The 13,824-nt window shown below is 35.7% G+C and overlaps 1 protein-coding gene across 1 annotated transcript; it reads right to left on the bottom strand.

Moving 5' to 3' along the window:
• Nucleotides 1-612: 612 nt before the first annotated feature.
• On the bottom strand, nucleotides 613-1,515 carry TAS2R42 (taste 2 receptor member 42). The gene has a single exon (XM_054590931.1). The coding sequence runs from the start codon at nucleotides 1,513-1,515 to the stop codon at nucleotides 613-615; it is 903 nt and encodes a 300-aa protein (XP_054446906.1).
• Nucleotides 1,516-13,824: the final 12,309 nt, after the last annotated feature.

The raw sequence follows: 13,824 nt of genomic DNA, 5'->3' as shown, positions 1-13,824 counted from the left end.
TAGCATTATAAGCATGTTTCCAATTTCTAATTAAAGATTTTTTTGCACTAAAAATATTATTTTTATCCTTAAACATCTCATTCTCTTGTTTTCAATAAGACCTTTAATAACTAGTATGTAATGCTTTTTCATTCAATAAAAAGACCTTTAAGATATGAGGTCATGATTTTCCCATCTATGACTCTAGTTGCTCAATTAACTTTTTTATCAACATTTTATAGATTTTCTTCATAGTCAATTCTGTAATTAATCTTGATTTCTAAAGAATTGCATGCCTCTTCCCTCACATGAGTTGCAATTATATAGATCTCTTGCAGATAAAATTAAAAAATTGGGTTGACTTCAAAAAATATTTGAGATTTTCAAATACTGGCAACCATGTTTTAAACAAAATTATTATTTTCAAAATTATACTGGCTGGTCATGGGTGCATTATCATCAAAAACAACCAGCTCTATGGAAAAATTCAATTATGCTTAACAATTCTTAAAGGAACCCAGTAGGAAAAAAATACTGTCACGTGAAAATTGATCCTCAAATTCGCCTCATTAAGTCATTATCTTTGTAAAAACTGGAAAGTCTACCTATAAAGCTGTAACAGATTTTTTCTTTTTAAGAAGCTTTCAAGATGCTGCAGTACCTTACGGCTGTCTGTCTTAGCTTGCTGTTTCCCAGAATCAGAAGAAATGAGTGGCCTGAGGGAAAGATATATACTGCTAATAAGACAAATTTTGCAAACTTGCTCTTTGCAAACATAAGAAGTATCCAATTTGCCACTTGTGTGGCAAAAAAATTAATGATGACAAGGAAGAAGAAAGACATCACCATTTTTATGGCCTTTTTATGGACCTCTGTGCTGGAGTCCCTTGAGCCCATGTTGCTGAGCTGCAGATTTCTGATATGTCTTACTAAGGACAGAAATAAAAGAAGCACTGAGGTCAGGGACAGAACCAGTGGAAACAAACAGGTTAAGCTAAGAAGAGTCATGGTTTCAACATAGAGAGTTTTACTTTCATCTATATGTGAAGTAAAATTACTTCCATTCAAGAAGAGATCATTAAAAGTTTCTAGCAACAGAATGTCAAAAATCAGAAAAAACAAAGACAATACAAGAATCACAAGAACCACTTTGTTCATTCTCCACTTAAGCCAGAGGAAAAAGGAGTGGGAGAAGTGAGCTATCTTAAGGAGATAGAAAATGCTTAGGCAGGTAGCAAAACAGTTACTCAAGTGATTAGCAATTCTCCAAAATAAAGTAAGAGCTTTTGCTTGTTTATAAGTGTGACCAAATACTAACATAGGTAGTCCCATTGTGAGTGAGTTAAACAATGATGCCAGCAACTGCATGATTCTGGAGATGGCCAAGCAGGTGAAGATGAAGTCAGCTAAAGAGATGCTTTGGTTCTTGACCCATTCAGAGCAGTTTAACAGTCCAATGAACACATTCCCCAACATTCCAATTATGAATTCCACTATTGACAGTATCAGAAAGATCATATCCAATCCAGTGAGCATTTCCACAAGAAAAAAAATCCAAATTTCTAATACTACATCTCAGTGATAAATTAATAATCAAACTGTTGAAGAATAGCATCCATTTCTGATACTTATCTTGTTGTCGTTTGCAATTCCTGCCTTAAGTAGAACCTCCTGTTGTTCAATGCAGTCTCATATATACTTAAAAAGTCTTCTTTTATTGTAATTCCAATCTTAATCTCAAAAGATCTGCTAAAATATACAGTCTCAAATACTTTTATGAAAATGTTTATATTTCTTTGAAAGAGCTTCTAATTTCCAAACCAGTTTGTGCATCAATTTATCATTGGCATGGATGGAAAATTTTCACTAATAGTAGTGATTGAAAGGTTCAAGTCAAATGTGTTAGCATGCAAATATTGGTCATATTCTTTTGCATTGATTTGTACTTTACTCTTCACCTGAAATACTGTACTATTTAATCCAAATATTTTAGTTGTTTTTCAAAGAAAGCTCTAGAGATAATCTAAGTAATTTAGTTATTATTCATTAAATATATTTTGTGAGTGCCTGCTATGCATTGGAACTTTTCCAGATGCAATATGGATCGTGCAAAAACACACACACGCGCGCGCACGCACAGAAGAGCATTAGGAAGTCTATAAGACAATAAAAACCCAAAAAGAAACAATGAAATAAAGTAATAAAATGTGACCAGAGAACAGGTAACTACAAACATTACAGTTAGGGGAAGGGAGGTGATATTCACCTTGGGTTTTGAGGTACTTAGAATTTCATGAGGAAACTGGCAAGTCATATTTTGGACTGATCAAATAATATGCAAAAAACACACCAAAACCCAAACTACTTTCCTGAAATTAAAGTCTTCTAACTGATACTTTATTGTAATTTCAACTAAATGTCCCTGAGGTATTTGTGGAGTAACATATTCACAATTAAACATATTCCCCAGTTTTGCTCTTTATCTTTGTATCTGTTCTATTTGTTTGAGCTAGCATAATACTGTCACCTTGGTCTTAATTGAAAATAGGTAGAAAATCATTTCAGATAAAATAATGTAGAACAGATGCTTTTGTTTACTATTCAGGAAATAGTAAAGAAAAGCATCTGTTCTACATTCTAGGAACAATGATTTTTGACAAAAACCATTAATGCATCAGACATGAACTCAGAGTTACAAACTTTGTGTTTTGATGTGTCTGCAAAGAAATATTCTATTGTTAGTATTAAGCATTCAAGTGTTGCCAAATCACATCCAAAAACAATGAATGAAGTCATCTAAAAACTTTCTCCTTTTCAATGTTTCTGTCACACTCTTCAATTACATTAATGTTCAAAAGATATTTCAAAAAAATTATGTAAATTAACTATTGGTAAATTATTTTGTATAAAAATATTTTAATTTAGGATAAATAATTGAAATTATATGAAGAAAATAAAAAAGAAAGAGAGACTCTGACCAGTGTGGCTCAGTTTGTTGTCCTATAACCAAAAGGTTGTGGGTTCAATACTGATCAAGGCACATACCTAGGTTTTGGTTAGCTCTTCAATCCCCAGGTGCGTACGCACCCATTATGGTTCCCCATCTGGGCACATAGGGGAGGCAACCAATCAATACTTCTCTCTCTCCCTAAAAGAAATGAAACAAATCTCCTCAGTTGGAGTTGAAAAGGGAGGAAGGAAGGGAAGGAGGAAAGAAGAAATTTTTAGAGCTAGGATGAATGAAATAAAGAAATTTGGTAGGGGGGAAAATGAAGATAACTGTACTTGAACAGCAATTTTCTTAAAAAAAGAAATTTGGTAGTATTTTTGAGAGAAGAATGATCTATTTGACTACATTAATCGAGAGGCAGAAAGAAATTCATAGCTATGAGAAGCAGTTAGGAGGCAGAATCAGTAAGGCTTGATGATGGCTTTGAAGGCTATCAAAAAGCAGAGGGGCCTGCAGTGAAATGAAGCTTCTTTTGCACCTGGATGCATGGAATACTGTGACCTGAGGGACTCACTGGAGAGAGAGCGGGTTTAGGAGCCAAGGGATAGGAGAAAGAAGAACAACTGGATGATGATCAATTCTGTTTTGAACATTTGGGAATATCTATAAATCATCTGAGTGAAAAGATGGATTGGGCACTTGGGTATTTGTTATTATACCTCAGAGGAGGAATCTGAACTGCAAGCAAAGATTTGTTGCTCATCAGCACATAACTTGATTCCACAGATAAGTCTCTAAGGGCCCTGAAGTAAAGGAACCAAAGAAAAGACTAGAAAGCAGACAGATGGAGAAGGAAAATCAAGAGACAAGGGTTTTGAAGCAACCGAGAGCAAGGATTGGTACAAAGAGTAATCAGTACTTCCTGATATTAATAAAAAGACAATTACAAGTAGGTACTAAGGAGGCCCATCATTAACAGCAAAAACAGTTTAACTGAATCAAAGCCAAACTGCTATAGATTACATAGTCAATGAGGTCCCAATGATGATTCATTAGAAAACCAATTAATGTAATAAAAACATTAACAGATTAAAAGAAAAACACCAAGGAAAAAGAAGATTGATACAATTCTACATCTATTCATAAGTGTTTTTACCAAACTGAGAATAGAATGAAATACTCTTTTTTTCCCAATAAAAAGCTGTCTGCAAAAATCTAGAGCAAACATTATGCTAATCTATAATACATTGAAATTATTCCCCTTGGGATTGGGAAAAATAAGCCATAAACTCTTTATGATATCTATTTTTGGATGTTTTCACCAATACAGTAAGGCAAGGAAATGACATAGAAGATACAAGATTGGAAAGTATAAAACAAAGCTGTCATTAGGTATCTAGATCATGGATTTGTTGCAAGCCTAAAAGCAACCACTGCTGATACAATATTGACCATCTCTATCTCCATGAAAAACAGCCCTGTTCCTTACACCTAGTCCAGTAACTTGATTTCTTTTTTTTTTTTACCATAATTACAGGCTCCAATTTTCCATGTAAGGCAACAGATGACGAGATAATCTCTCATTTGCTAATTTGCAAATAGAGACTGATATTCTATCACTCTTTTTGCATTTTCTTTGCCTAACAAATTTGTGTCTGTACCTTTAGTTGTGGAAGATAATCAACGCTAGAATTTGCAGATTGTAAATTTTAGAAGTCAACCTAAATGTACCTTCATCCAAGTATGTGAGAAAGATACTGATCAGAAGCTGGTTCAGTATATGAACAAACTCCAGCATGCCATATCATTAGCACAGTATTTCACCATTTACAAATGTACCTAATTGCACCAATCTAGTTCTTATTCTTTGTTTTGAATCTATATCTGAGGGATTGCTGGAATCAAGGTATAAAACATGTACACTATTCTCTCATCTATTTGTCTAAGAACTGAACCACAAAGGAAATGAATGCAGTTTGCCGGAACTTGCCATTCTTATGTTAGCATAAAGAATGGCCCCACTAATTAGAGCGGTTCTTGTTAAGATTTAGAGTAGTAACTGATATGTATGTTCACTCGTAAAGATACATCTTTTTTTTATTTAATTTTAATTTATTTTTTCAAATATATTTGTCTCTGCCTACCCCCCACCACTTTCCTTGTCCCCTTCCTCCCTCCCTCCCTCAGCTCTTCCCCTTTTTTTAATGTCAGAATGATTTTGGAAGTGAGCCAAAAAATTAGTTGAGAGGAAATCAGTATCTAGTGGGGAAATTATAAACAGTTTTAGTCATGGATTTTATCAAACATAAAAATCATAGTAACAGTAAAACTAATAGGTAGCATTTATAGGACACTTAATGTGTGGGTAAAATGATTTATTTGCATTTGTGCACTATTATCTAAGAACATATGTAAGAATATAGCAAAGCAAATAAAAAACTTTTATTAAGTGAAACATGGATGAATCTCACAAACACACAAAAGTTTGCTTATCCTTTATAGAGAGACAAAACTAACAATGGTGTTAGAAATCAAGATAGTGTTTCTCTTTGAGAAGATGGGTGGCAACATCAAGTGAGCTTTTGCAGTCCTGGCATAGTTGTTTCTCTTTTATAAAACACTTCTAGTATCACTACTTTGAAGGTTTGTTCTGATGATTATTGAGATCAGGTACAGAATGCCTGGCACTGTGCCTCTCACATACTAAGGGCTCAGTCACAGGTCCAAGTCTTGTTTCAAACGCCCTTGTTCTAAATGAATTTGCTGAATAAGTGCTATTGAAGATTTTCTTTTAATCTCCTATACCCAGAGTATAATTTTATACTCTATTTAAACTCACAAAGATTATTTTCAAAATTCTATTTATGGTTGTCAAAATTTGGTTAGGATGACAAAAAAGTAAGAGGACATTAGCTTATACAACTGGAATTTTCTTCTACAGTACCTTGGTTTGCATTGAAAATAGTTGAATTTGAATAATGGGTATCAGTTGGCTTGATTTTCTTAATTAATAAAAATTAACTGTGCGCAGGTTGTATGACTCAGCCAGAAAAATAAATGTTTGATTCATTAAATATGGCTTCTTGAGCAATAGTAATTAGACCTTCTTCCTTATGCCACAAACAAAGGCACCAGGGAAAAGTTGGTTTGGTTTCCATAAACAGAAGCAAATGGAGGTAAAAAGAGCCCTATTCACTGAACGTAACACAGATGATGTTAAAACAATTTCCCTAGAATGAAACTCTGAAATCTACCCTTACTCTTCTGGTTCTCCCAGAGATTAAAAGGCTATGGATCCGAAACACTCATACATGGCCTTCATGGAGCCATTAAAACTATGTCATCTTTAAACTATGTCTATCCCAAAGGGTGACCCTCAGATCTGGGAGTCTCCAAAGATGGAGACGGGATGATTGAGCCATTGTTGCCATTTTTATCTTTTCTGTTTGACCCAAGCACCCACCACATGGGGTTTTTTCAATGTGTATGGTGTTAGGAATGCACAATGTAAACACAGGTTGGAATTATCAAAAGAGACCCTCTGTACATCCCTACGGTTGCTCTATGGGATTTCAACACATATCCATGCCAGCTCCATGATGTGAGGTATGGATCTGATCTGTGGAGTTTGTGGTTGTTATTGTTATTACTTGGTTTTCCTTTTCTTTCTTTGATTTAATAATTTAAATCTGTAGTCATAAAGGTGATAAAGCTTCACCTCTAAAATTAGGCTTTACCCTCATTTTCTACTCTTCAAGAATTTGACACAGTTTACAACTAGTATCATGGCTATAAACTTGTCTTCCAAAATATTCAAAATTATGTATCAATCCCTAATTTACAAATTAGTAAATGAGAAATTGCCATCTCAGGCATCATCATACAGGCCAAAATTAATCCTGTAACAATAGTTTTTTAGAATAGAATAAAATATCTATTATAATGATGAAGTGAATTGAAGGTCTGTGGAAAATAACTGCATCCTGTCTTATAACACAATTGTAATGGGTGGAAGGAGAGACTGACTTGAAACATTGGTCACAAATAGGAAAAAATCACCGCAATGAAAAATCATGAACTGTACCTGGTTATTCTATAGCTGGTTAATTCAAAATCTGACCATGAATTGTATAACTATTTCTGTCGAAACCAAATGCAGTGACAGGACTTGGTGACTGATTAAATGACTATAGCAATTTGTGTTCCCACCATCAATGACTGAACGTACCAGTTTCCCTTTCTCTTTGCTAATTTTATTAATGGTTTAATTTTTAATGGTCATTAATGATAATTTGAAACTTTTCAAGTACGTATTAGTCATATAGATGAGTATTTGTTAACTACATAGTTTGTCCATTTTAAATATGCTCATTCATATTCATTTGTACATTCTTTTTTTTATATGAAAAATGAAAGCTTTGTCTCATATAATTTAATATTTTTTCTAGGGATTTTATGTTCTGATGGATTTTGGAGTCATGTGCCACATGTAAGTATTTAACAAGATCTATTCTAATACTTCTACTCCAAAACGAGGAGCCCTCTTGTTGTATTTTATTTTTTCTGGGTCTTTCCTGGTTCACAGATTTTGCTGAAAACATCTGGAACTTAGTTCCAGACTACTACTAATTGACTCATTTATTTGATGTTAATTTAAATAAAATTCAAAACCACTTGAAACCCCAAGGTGTGCATATCTGGTAGAATCAGGAACAAGACTGCAGACTACAAAACAAGGAAGGTTGCCTTCGCAAATTGCTCGGACTGAAGCTGCAGACCAAGCAGCTGGAATTAAACTCAGAACTACCAAGAGAAGAAATCAATATGAAAGACAGATTCTGCATGGTATCACTTATTAGTTAAATCTTTAAAAAACAAAAAAAAGCCAAACTTACAGAAACAGTAGAAAACTGGTTGCCAGTGGCTGAGGGTTGGGAGAAATAGGGAGAGGTTAGCATAAAAGTACAAACTTTCAGCTATAAAATGAATAAAGTCTGAAGATCTAATGTAAAACATGGTAATTATAGTTGATAAAACTCTGTTGTGTAACTGAAATTTGCTAAGGGAGGAGAACTTAAGTGCTGTTACTAAAAAAAAATAAGTAACTTCGTGAAGCAATTGTTATATTAGTTAACTAAACGGGGTGGATCCTTTCCAAATGAGTATGTGTAGCAAATCACCACAATGTATACTTCAAATATTTTACAATTTTATATAGCAATTTTTCCTCAACAAGTCTGAAATTTTTTTAAAATATATATGCAATATCTTACTTCAATTCAGAAGAATAGATTGTGGGTCAGGAGTGTCACCTATTGGCAACATTTTTAAGTTCAGGAATAGCTTCCAGGGACAAGAATTAATTCCAAGGTTGAATCTATAAAACTAAGTGAATGGTGAGATAATCTATCTCAAGTATTAAGAAGTCATAATTATGTAAATTATGATAATTATGAATAAAGCTACCATAGATATTTGCAAAAATTCATAATTAAATTTCTAGTTTAAAATTATAACTTCCAAACTACTCTTGATATAGTTTTTCCCATCCTTCAGCAAATTTGTTAAAGTCAAAAGAAAATCACAGAGAGGGACAGGGGGCAGGGAAAAGGAAGGGAAGAGGAAAGTCAAGGAACATATAGCAAGGACTCACGGACAAAACCAAAGGGGAAGAGCTGAGGGAGGGAAGGAGGGAGGGGGCAAGGGAAAGTGGTGGGGGGGAGGCAGAGACAAATGTATTTGAAAAAGTAAATTAAAATTAAATTAAAAAATAAAATAAAATAAAAATAAAAATGCAAAACAAAAAGAAAATCACAAATTATAAATATCAACACTAGTTTAAACCAACTGCAAAAATCTGGAAGTAAGTTTCATTCATTTTAACGACAATTCGTTAGTTTAATAATGCAATATAGTGTATACTCAGCTCTCTGTTTATTAAAAAGAAGATATTTGGAGAGTACATTTATTTTTTTAATTGAGACATTTATTAAACAACTACTTACTGAGCACCTGTTAAGTCAGGAACTCTTCTAGGTGCTGGAGGCACAGCAACACACAAGATGAGGTCCCTGCCCTTGTGGAGTTCCCATCCTTTGTGGGGCATAGACAAAATAACAAAAGAAGTACATTAAAAGTAACTTTCAGAGAGCGATAAGGACTTTGAGAAAACGCAGCACAATAATTGGACACACTGATTCTAACATCCAGCAGGCTATAATTTAGAATGGTCAGAGAAAGCCTTTTTGAAGAGAGGATGTACTAATAACAGTTATTGAATAAAAGCCACACAAAACCTTACTAGCTTAAAATAACACATACGTACTATTTTTCATGATTCTCGGAGTTGGCTGGGCGATTCTCATCCAGGCCAGCGCAGCTATGGCCAGATGAGCTTGGATAGCTCTGCCCACAGCTCAGGAACCGGAGCCAGGATGAATGGAGGACCTGGGCCTTTCCTGCTGTGACAGCAGAGGAGTTTTTAGCAGCAAGAGAGGAAGACAGGCTCATGATAAAGGGAAATAGGTAGGAAGTCACAAACATTAATTATGAATAATCTGTACTTTGCATCTTTAAATGATCTTTGAAAATCAATCAAACCACTAGACACAATGAATATGGATTTACTTATTTGGCCAGTCTATTAGTCTCGTGTTGCTGCTGAAACAAATTACTGTAAACTTAGTGTCTTAAACCAACATAAATTTATTTTATATATCATACATTTTTATATCATACAAAATTTGGGATTACACAAGCCTGTTTCATTAACATATAATTAGATAGAATCACTAATTCTATTTACCATTTGCTAAAGAGTATATTTTCGAGGGACACAGCAGAACAGTGATTCCCAAGCACCCCAACACAGCTCCTGGCAGAATCACTACCTTATTAAAAGTACAGATTATAGGGTCCAACCTATGATCCAGTAAATCAGAATCTCTAGAAGCAAAGCCTGAGAATTTTATTTTGCTTAAGATACCCAAATGATTCTTGATACTGACATTACTTAATGCATCAGGCAATCCAATAAAAAAACAGCAAAACCATTGTGCTATAAGTTGGAAAGTGTGGCAAAACTCCAAATTTAATATCCTGGTTTTTTAAACAGAATGATTTCAGGATTTTTGCCAAAGTATATGCTTTTGTTTCCAAAAAAGAACCTCAACAAACATTTAACCCATCAAGTAGATTAGGAGTCAATCAGTAAATAGGAATAAAAGTAGCATGTAAAGGGAAAGGGATTAAGAAATACAAATTCAAAATAGTAATGGGGATGCAAAGCACAACATAGCGAATATAGTCAATGATGTAATAACTATATATGGCGCCGGTCCACAGACTGGTAACAGTCCAAACAATAGGCAAGCAATGTTTTGCTCACATTACTGCCCAAGCTCTGCCTCCTGTCCCCCTTTCCCTACCCTCCAGCATCCGTGGAAAAAAATTGTCATCCATGAAACTGGTCCCTGGTGCAAAAAAGATTGGGGACCACTGGATTATAAGATAATTAGGTGTTTCTATGTTACAGTTCCTGCTTTTGACTATTGTACTGTGGTAATGCAAGGGATTGTCTTTGTTCCTAAAAATATATACTTCGAAATGTATGGAATAAAGGAGGGTCATATTGCAACGTACTCTCAAAAGCTTCAGAAAATGTGTGTGTGTGTGTATGTGTGTGTGAGAGAGAGAGAAACAGAGAGAGAGAGAAATAAGCAAGCAAATGGGGCAAAATGTTAACAATTAGTGAACCAAGGTAAAGGCTACACAGGAAAAATAGCTTAGGCTGAGTTGGAGGGATGTGATTGATGTATGTTAGGTTTCCTGAACAGGTGTTTCCTGTAAATACAGGCTGAATTAGGTTTAGATTTGGAATATGGGCTGGGCCACTGGGGCAGCCTCTATTTTGTAGGTCCCAGTGTTATTGTAGATAGTTAGCTAATTATTAATAAGGAAGGAAACAAATGGAATTAGGCGTTAAGCTTACTAAACTATGGAACATAAGCCTGCTTGCTTAGCCAGGAACCTATTGCATTTACAGACTCATTCACACACTCCAGGGGATTGGAATTTTCAGTTCCACCCCTCTGACTTTTGGGGGAAGGGATGGGAGGCTGGGCTGGAGGTTGAACTGATCATGAATGGACAGTGAGTTAACAAATGATGCCCACACAATGAAGCCTCCATAATAAAAACAAATGGAAGGCGTTCAGAGAGCTTCTAAACTGGGGAATCAAAACAGTTCCATGTGCCTCTCTGCAAGGGCCCAAAACTTCACAAGGGTAGAAGCTCCTTTTGGGACCTCACTCAATGTATCTCTTCATCTTGCTGGCGATTTGTATCCTTTGGTGTCCTTTGTAACAAACAGGAATGTAGTGAGTAAACTGGTTTCCTGAGTTCTGTGAGCCACTCTAGTAAATTAATTGAATCCAAGGAGGGGTTGTGGGAACCTCTAATTTGTAACCAAATCTGTCAGAACTACAGGTAAAAAAACCTGAACTTTCCATTGCCACTGTAACCATGCAGAAACTTCATTACTTTAATGTGACATTTTCTACTTTCTTTCCTTTTGATGAAAACTGGCCTCATCCAGCAGCCTGACTCACCTGCCCCCTCCCTTGCATGTCCACCCCCTTAATCATTCAGCCCTCAGGCTATGAAGTTCTAGTAGCCATCAAATAGTCTTACGAACAAAGCCTCAGGTCTAATGACCCAGACACAGAGTTGGAGCAAACTAAAGATAGCATCTAGGCTTCAGTTGTGCTTCGGCTCCAGACCCAGAAAGCAAGGGAAACCAGACAAATCAACCCCATAGCTGACATCAAGACCAGATGCACTGATCAATTACCCACTACCCTAGCACTGACCAATCAGGAGACACCATGACCCTAACTCTCCTAGCCACCATAACTAATGATTTTTCCTTTATATAACCCGCCCCCTGGAAGCTGTCAGAGGGCCAGGTTGTTGAGCGTTAGCTCACCTGTCTCTGCACGTGGGCCACTTCCTATAAATAAACCCTTTCTTTCTTTGCTGCAAGCTCCTGTTTATGTCTTATTGGGCTCTGATGTGTGCAGGCCAAAGGACCGCTTTAGACCAGTAACACCCTCTGAGGTGGGAGGCAATCTTGTGGATTTAAGCCCATTACCTGTGGAGTATGATGCTATCTCTGGGTGGATAGTGTCAGAACACAGTTATATTGTTAGAAAATTGCCTGGTGGTGTGGGGGAAAAAAAACCCTGTCATCAGAATTCACCAATTCTGTGACAAAAAAATTAGTCACAAAGTTAGTAATTATGGGTCGGGTTTCAAACCCAAACCATCTGGCTCCAGAATCTGGGCTCTTAATACCGATGTTATGCCACTTTCCATGGTTCAGTGAGACCCTTTGGGTATTATTTTTTCTTTATATTCCACAGGGACCTAAAATCTTGACTTAAGATGGATACTTGAAACTGAACATTTTTCCTGTTAAAAGAATATGAAGACAGGCCACAGATCAAAAATAATATTTGCAAAACACATCTGATAAAGGACTTGTATTCAAAATACAGAAAGTATCCTTAAATTCAGCCATACAAAAACAATCAACACTATTGAAAAATGGGTGAATGATCTAAAAATACATCTCAACATAAAATATATAAAGAAAGAAAATAAGCATATGGAAAGGTACTCCACATCATATGTCAACAAGGAATTGCAAATTTAAACAATGAGATTCCACTACACATGTGCTAGAAAGGCTAAAATCAAAAAAACTTACAATACCAAGCTCTACTAAGGATGCAGAGCAAAATTGCTGGTGGAAACACAAAATGATAGAAGCACTCTAGAAGACTGTTTGGCAGTTTCATAGGTAATTTAACAGTTTGAGCTTACAGTCCAGCAGTTAATCTCTTGGATGTTTACCCAAGTGATTTAAAAATTATATCCACGCAAAAATCTGCATGCAAATATTTATAGCAGCATTATTCATAATTGCCAAAAACTAGAAGCAATCAAGATGTCCTTCAATAGGTGAATGGATAAATTAACACAAACTACAATGAGATATCACTTACCTGCTAGAATGGCTATTATCAAAAAGACAAGAGGTAACAAATGCTGGTGAAGATGTGGAGAAAAAGGCACCCCTTGTGCACCGTTGATGGGAATGTAAATTTGTGAAGCCACCATGGAAACCAGTATAGAGGTTCCTCAAGAAATGAGAATTACCATACAGTCCAGCATTCCCACTATCTGATAAGATGAAATTACTATTTGATCAAATGAAATTACTATCTGGAAGAGATATCAGCATCCCCATGTTCAGTGTAACAATAGCCAAGACATGGAAATGACCTAAGAGTTCATAGAAGAATGAATAAATAAAGAAGCTGTGAGATAGATAAGAGGTCTGTCCAGGAAAAGTCCAGCAATTGTTAATATAACAAGAACAGTCTGCACAACACTGATGTAACCTGGCAGCCAAAGAGAGTGGACTGGAATGTGTATGCATGACCAATGAGGACTTCATTGTACTAGTCAGTGGGGTTGGTAGAGGCCCTTGAGTGAGCATGTGTGCTGTGTGGCCATTGCATTCAAAATGACTGAGTGAGTAGAGCAATGAATCTGCATCAAATTTTGTGTTAAGCTTGAACAATCCTCCATGGAAACTATTCATATGATTCAGCTATAACTGGCAGCTTCATCACAACAATGTGCCTGCTCATGCATCGCGTCTCATGCAGTTTTTTGGCAAAACATCAAATCATTCAGGCGGTTTAGCCCCCCTACAGCCCAGATTTGGTGCCTTTAGACTTCCAGCTTTTTCCAAAACTCACACCTTTGAAAGGGAAGAGATTTCAGACAGTTGATGTGATTCAGGAAAACAGGATAGAGGAGTTGAT

The sequence above is a fragment of the Pteronotus mesoamericanus genome, unplaced genomic scaffold (assembly GCF_021234165.1).
Source record: "Pteronotus mesoamericanus isolate MK-2021 breed Mesoamerican mustached bat unplaced genomic scaffold, CSHL_Meso_final scaffold_21, whole genome shotgun sequence".
NCBI classification, from domain to species: Eukaryota; Metazoa; Chordata; class Mammalia; order Chiroptera; family Mormoopidae; genus Pteronotus; species Pteronotus mesoamericanus.
The sequence above is the reverse complement of the archived record's forward strand: the minus strand, read 5'-3'. Positions and strand labels throughout refer to the sequence as shown.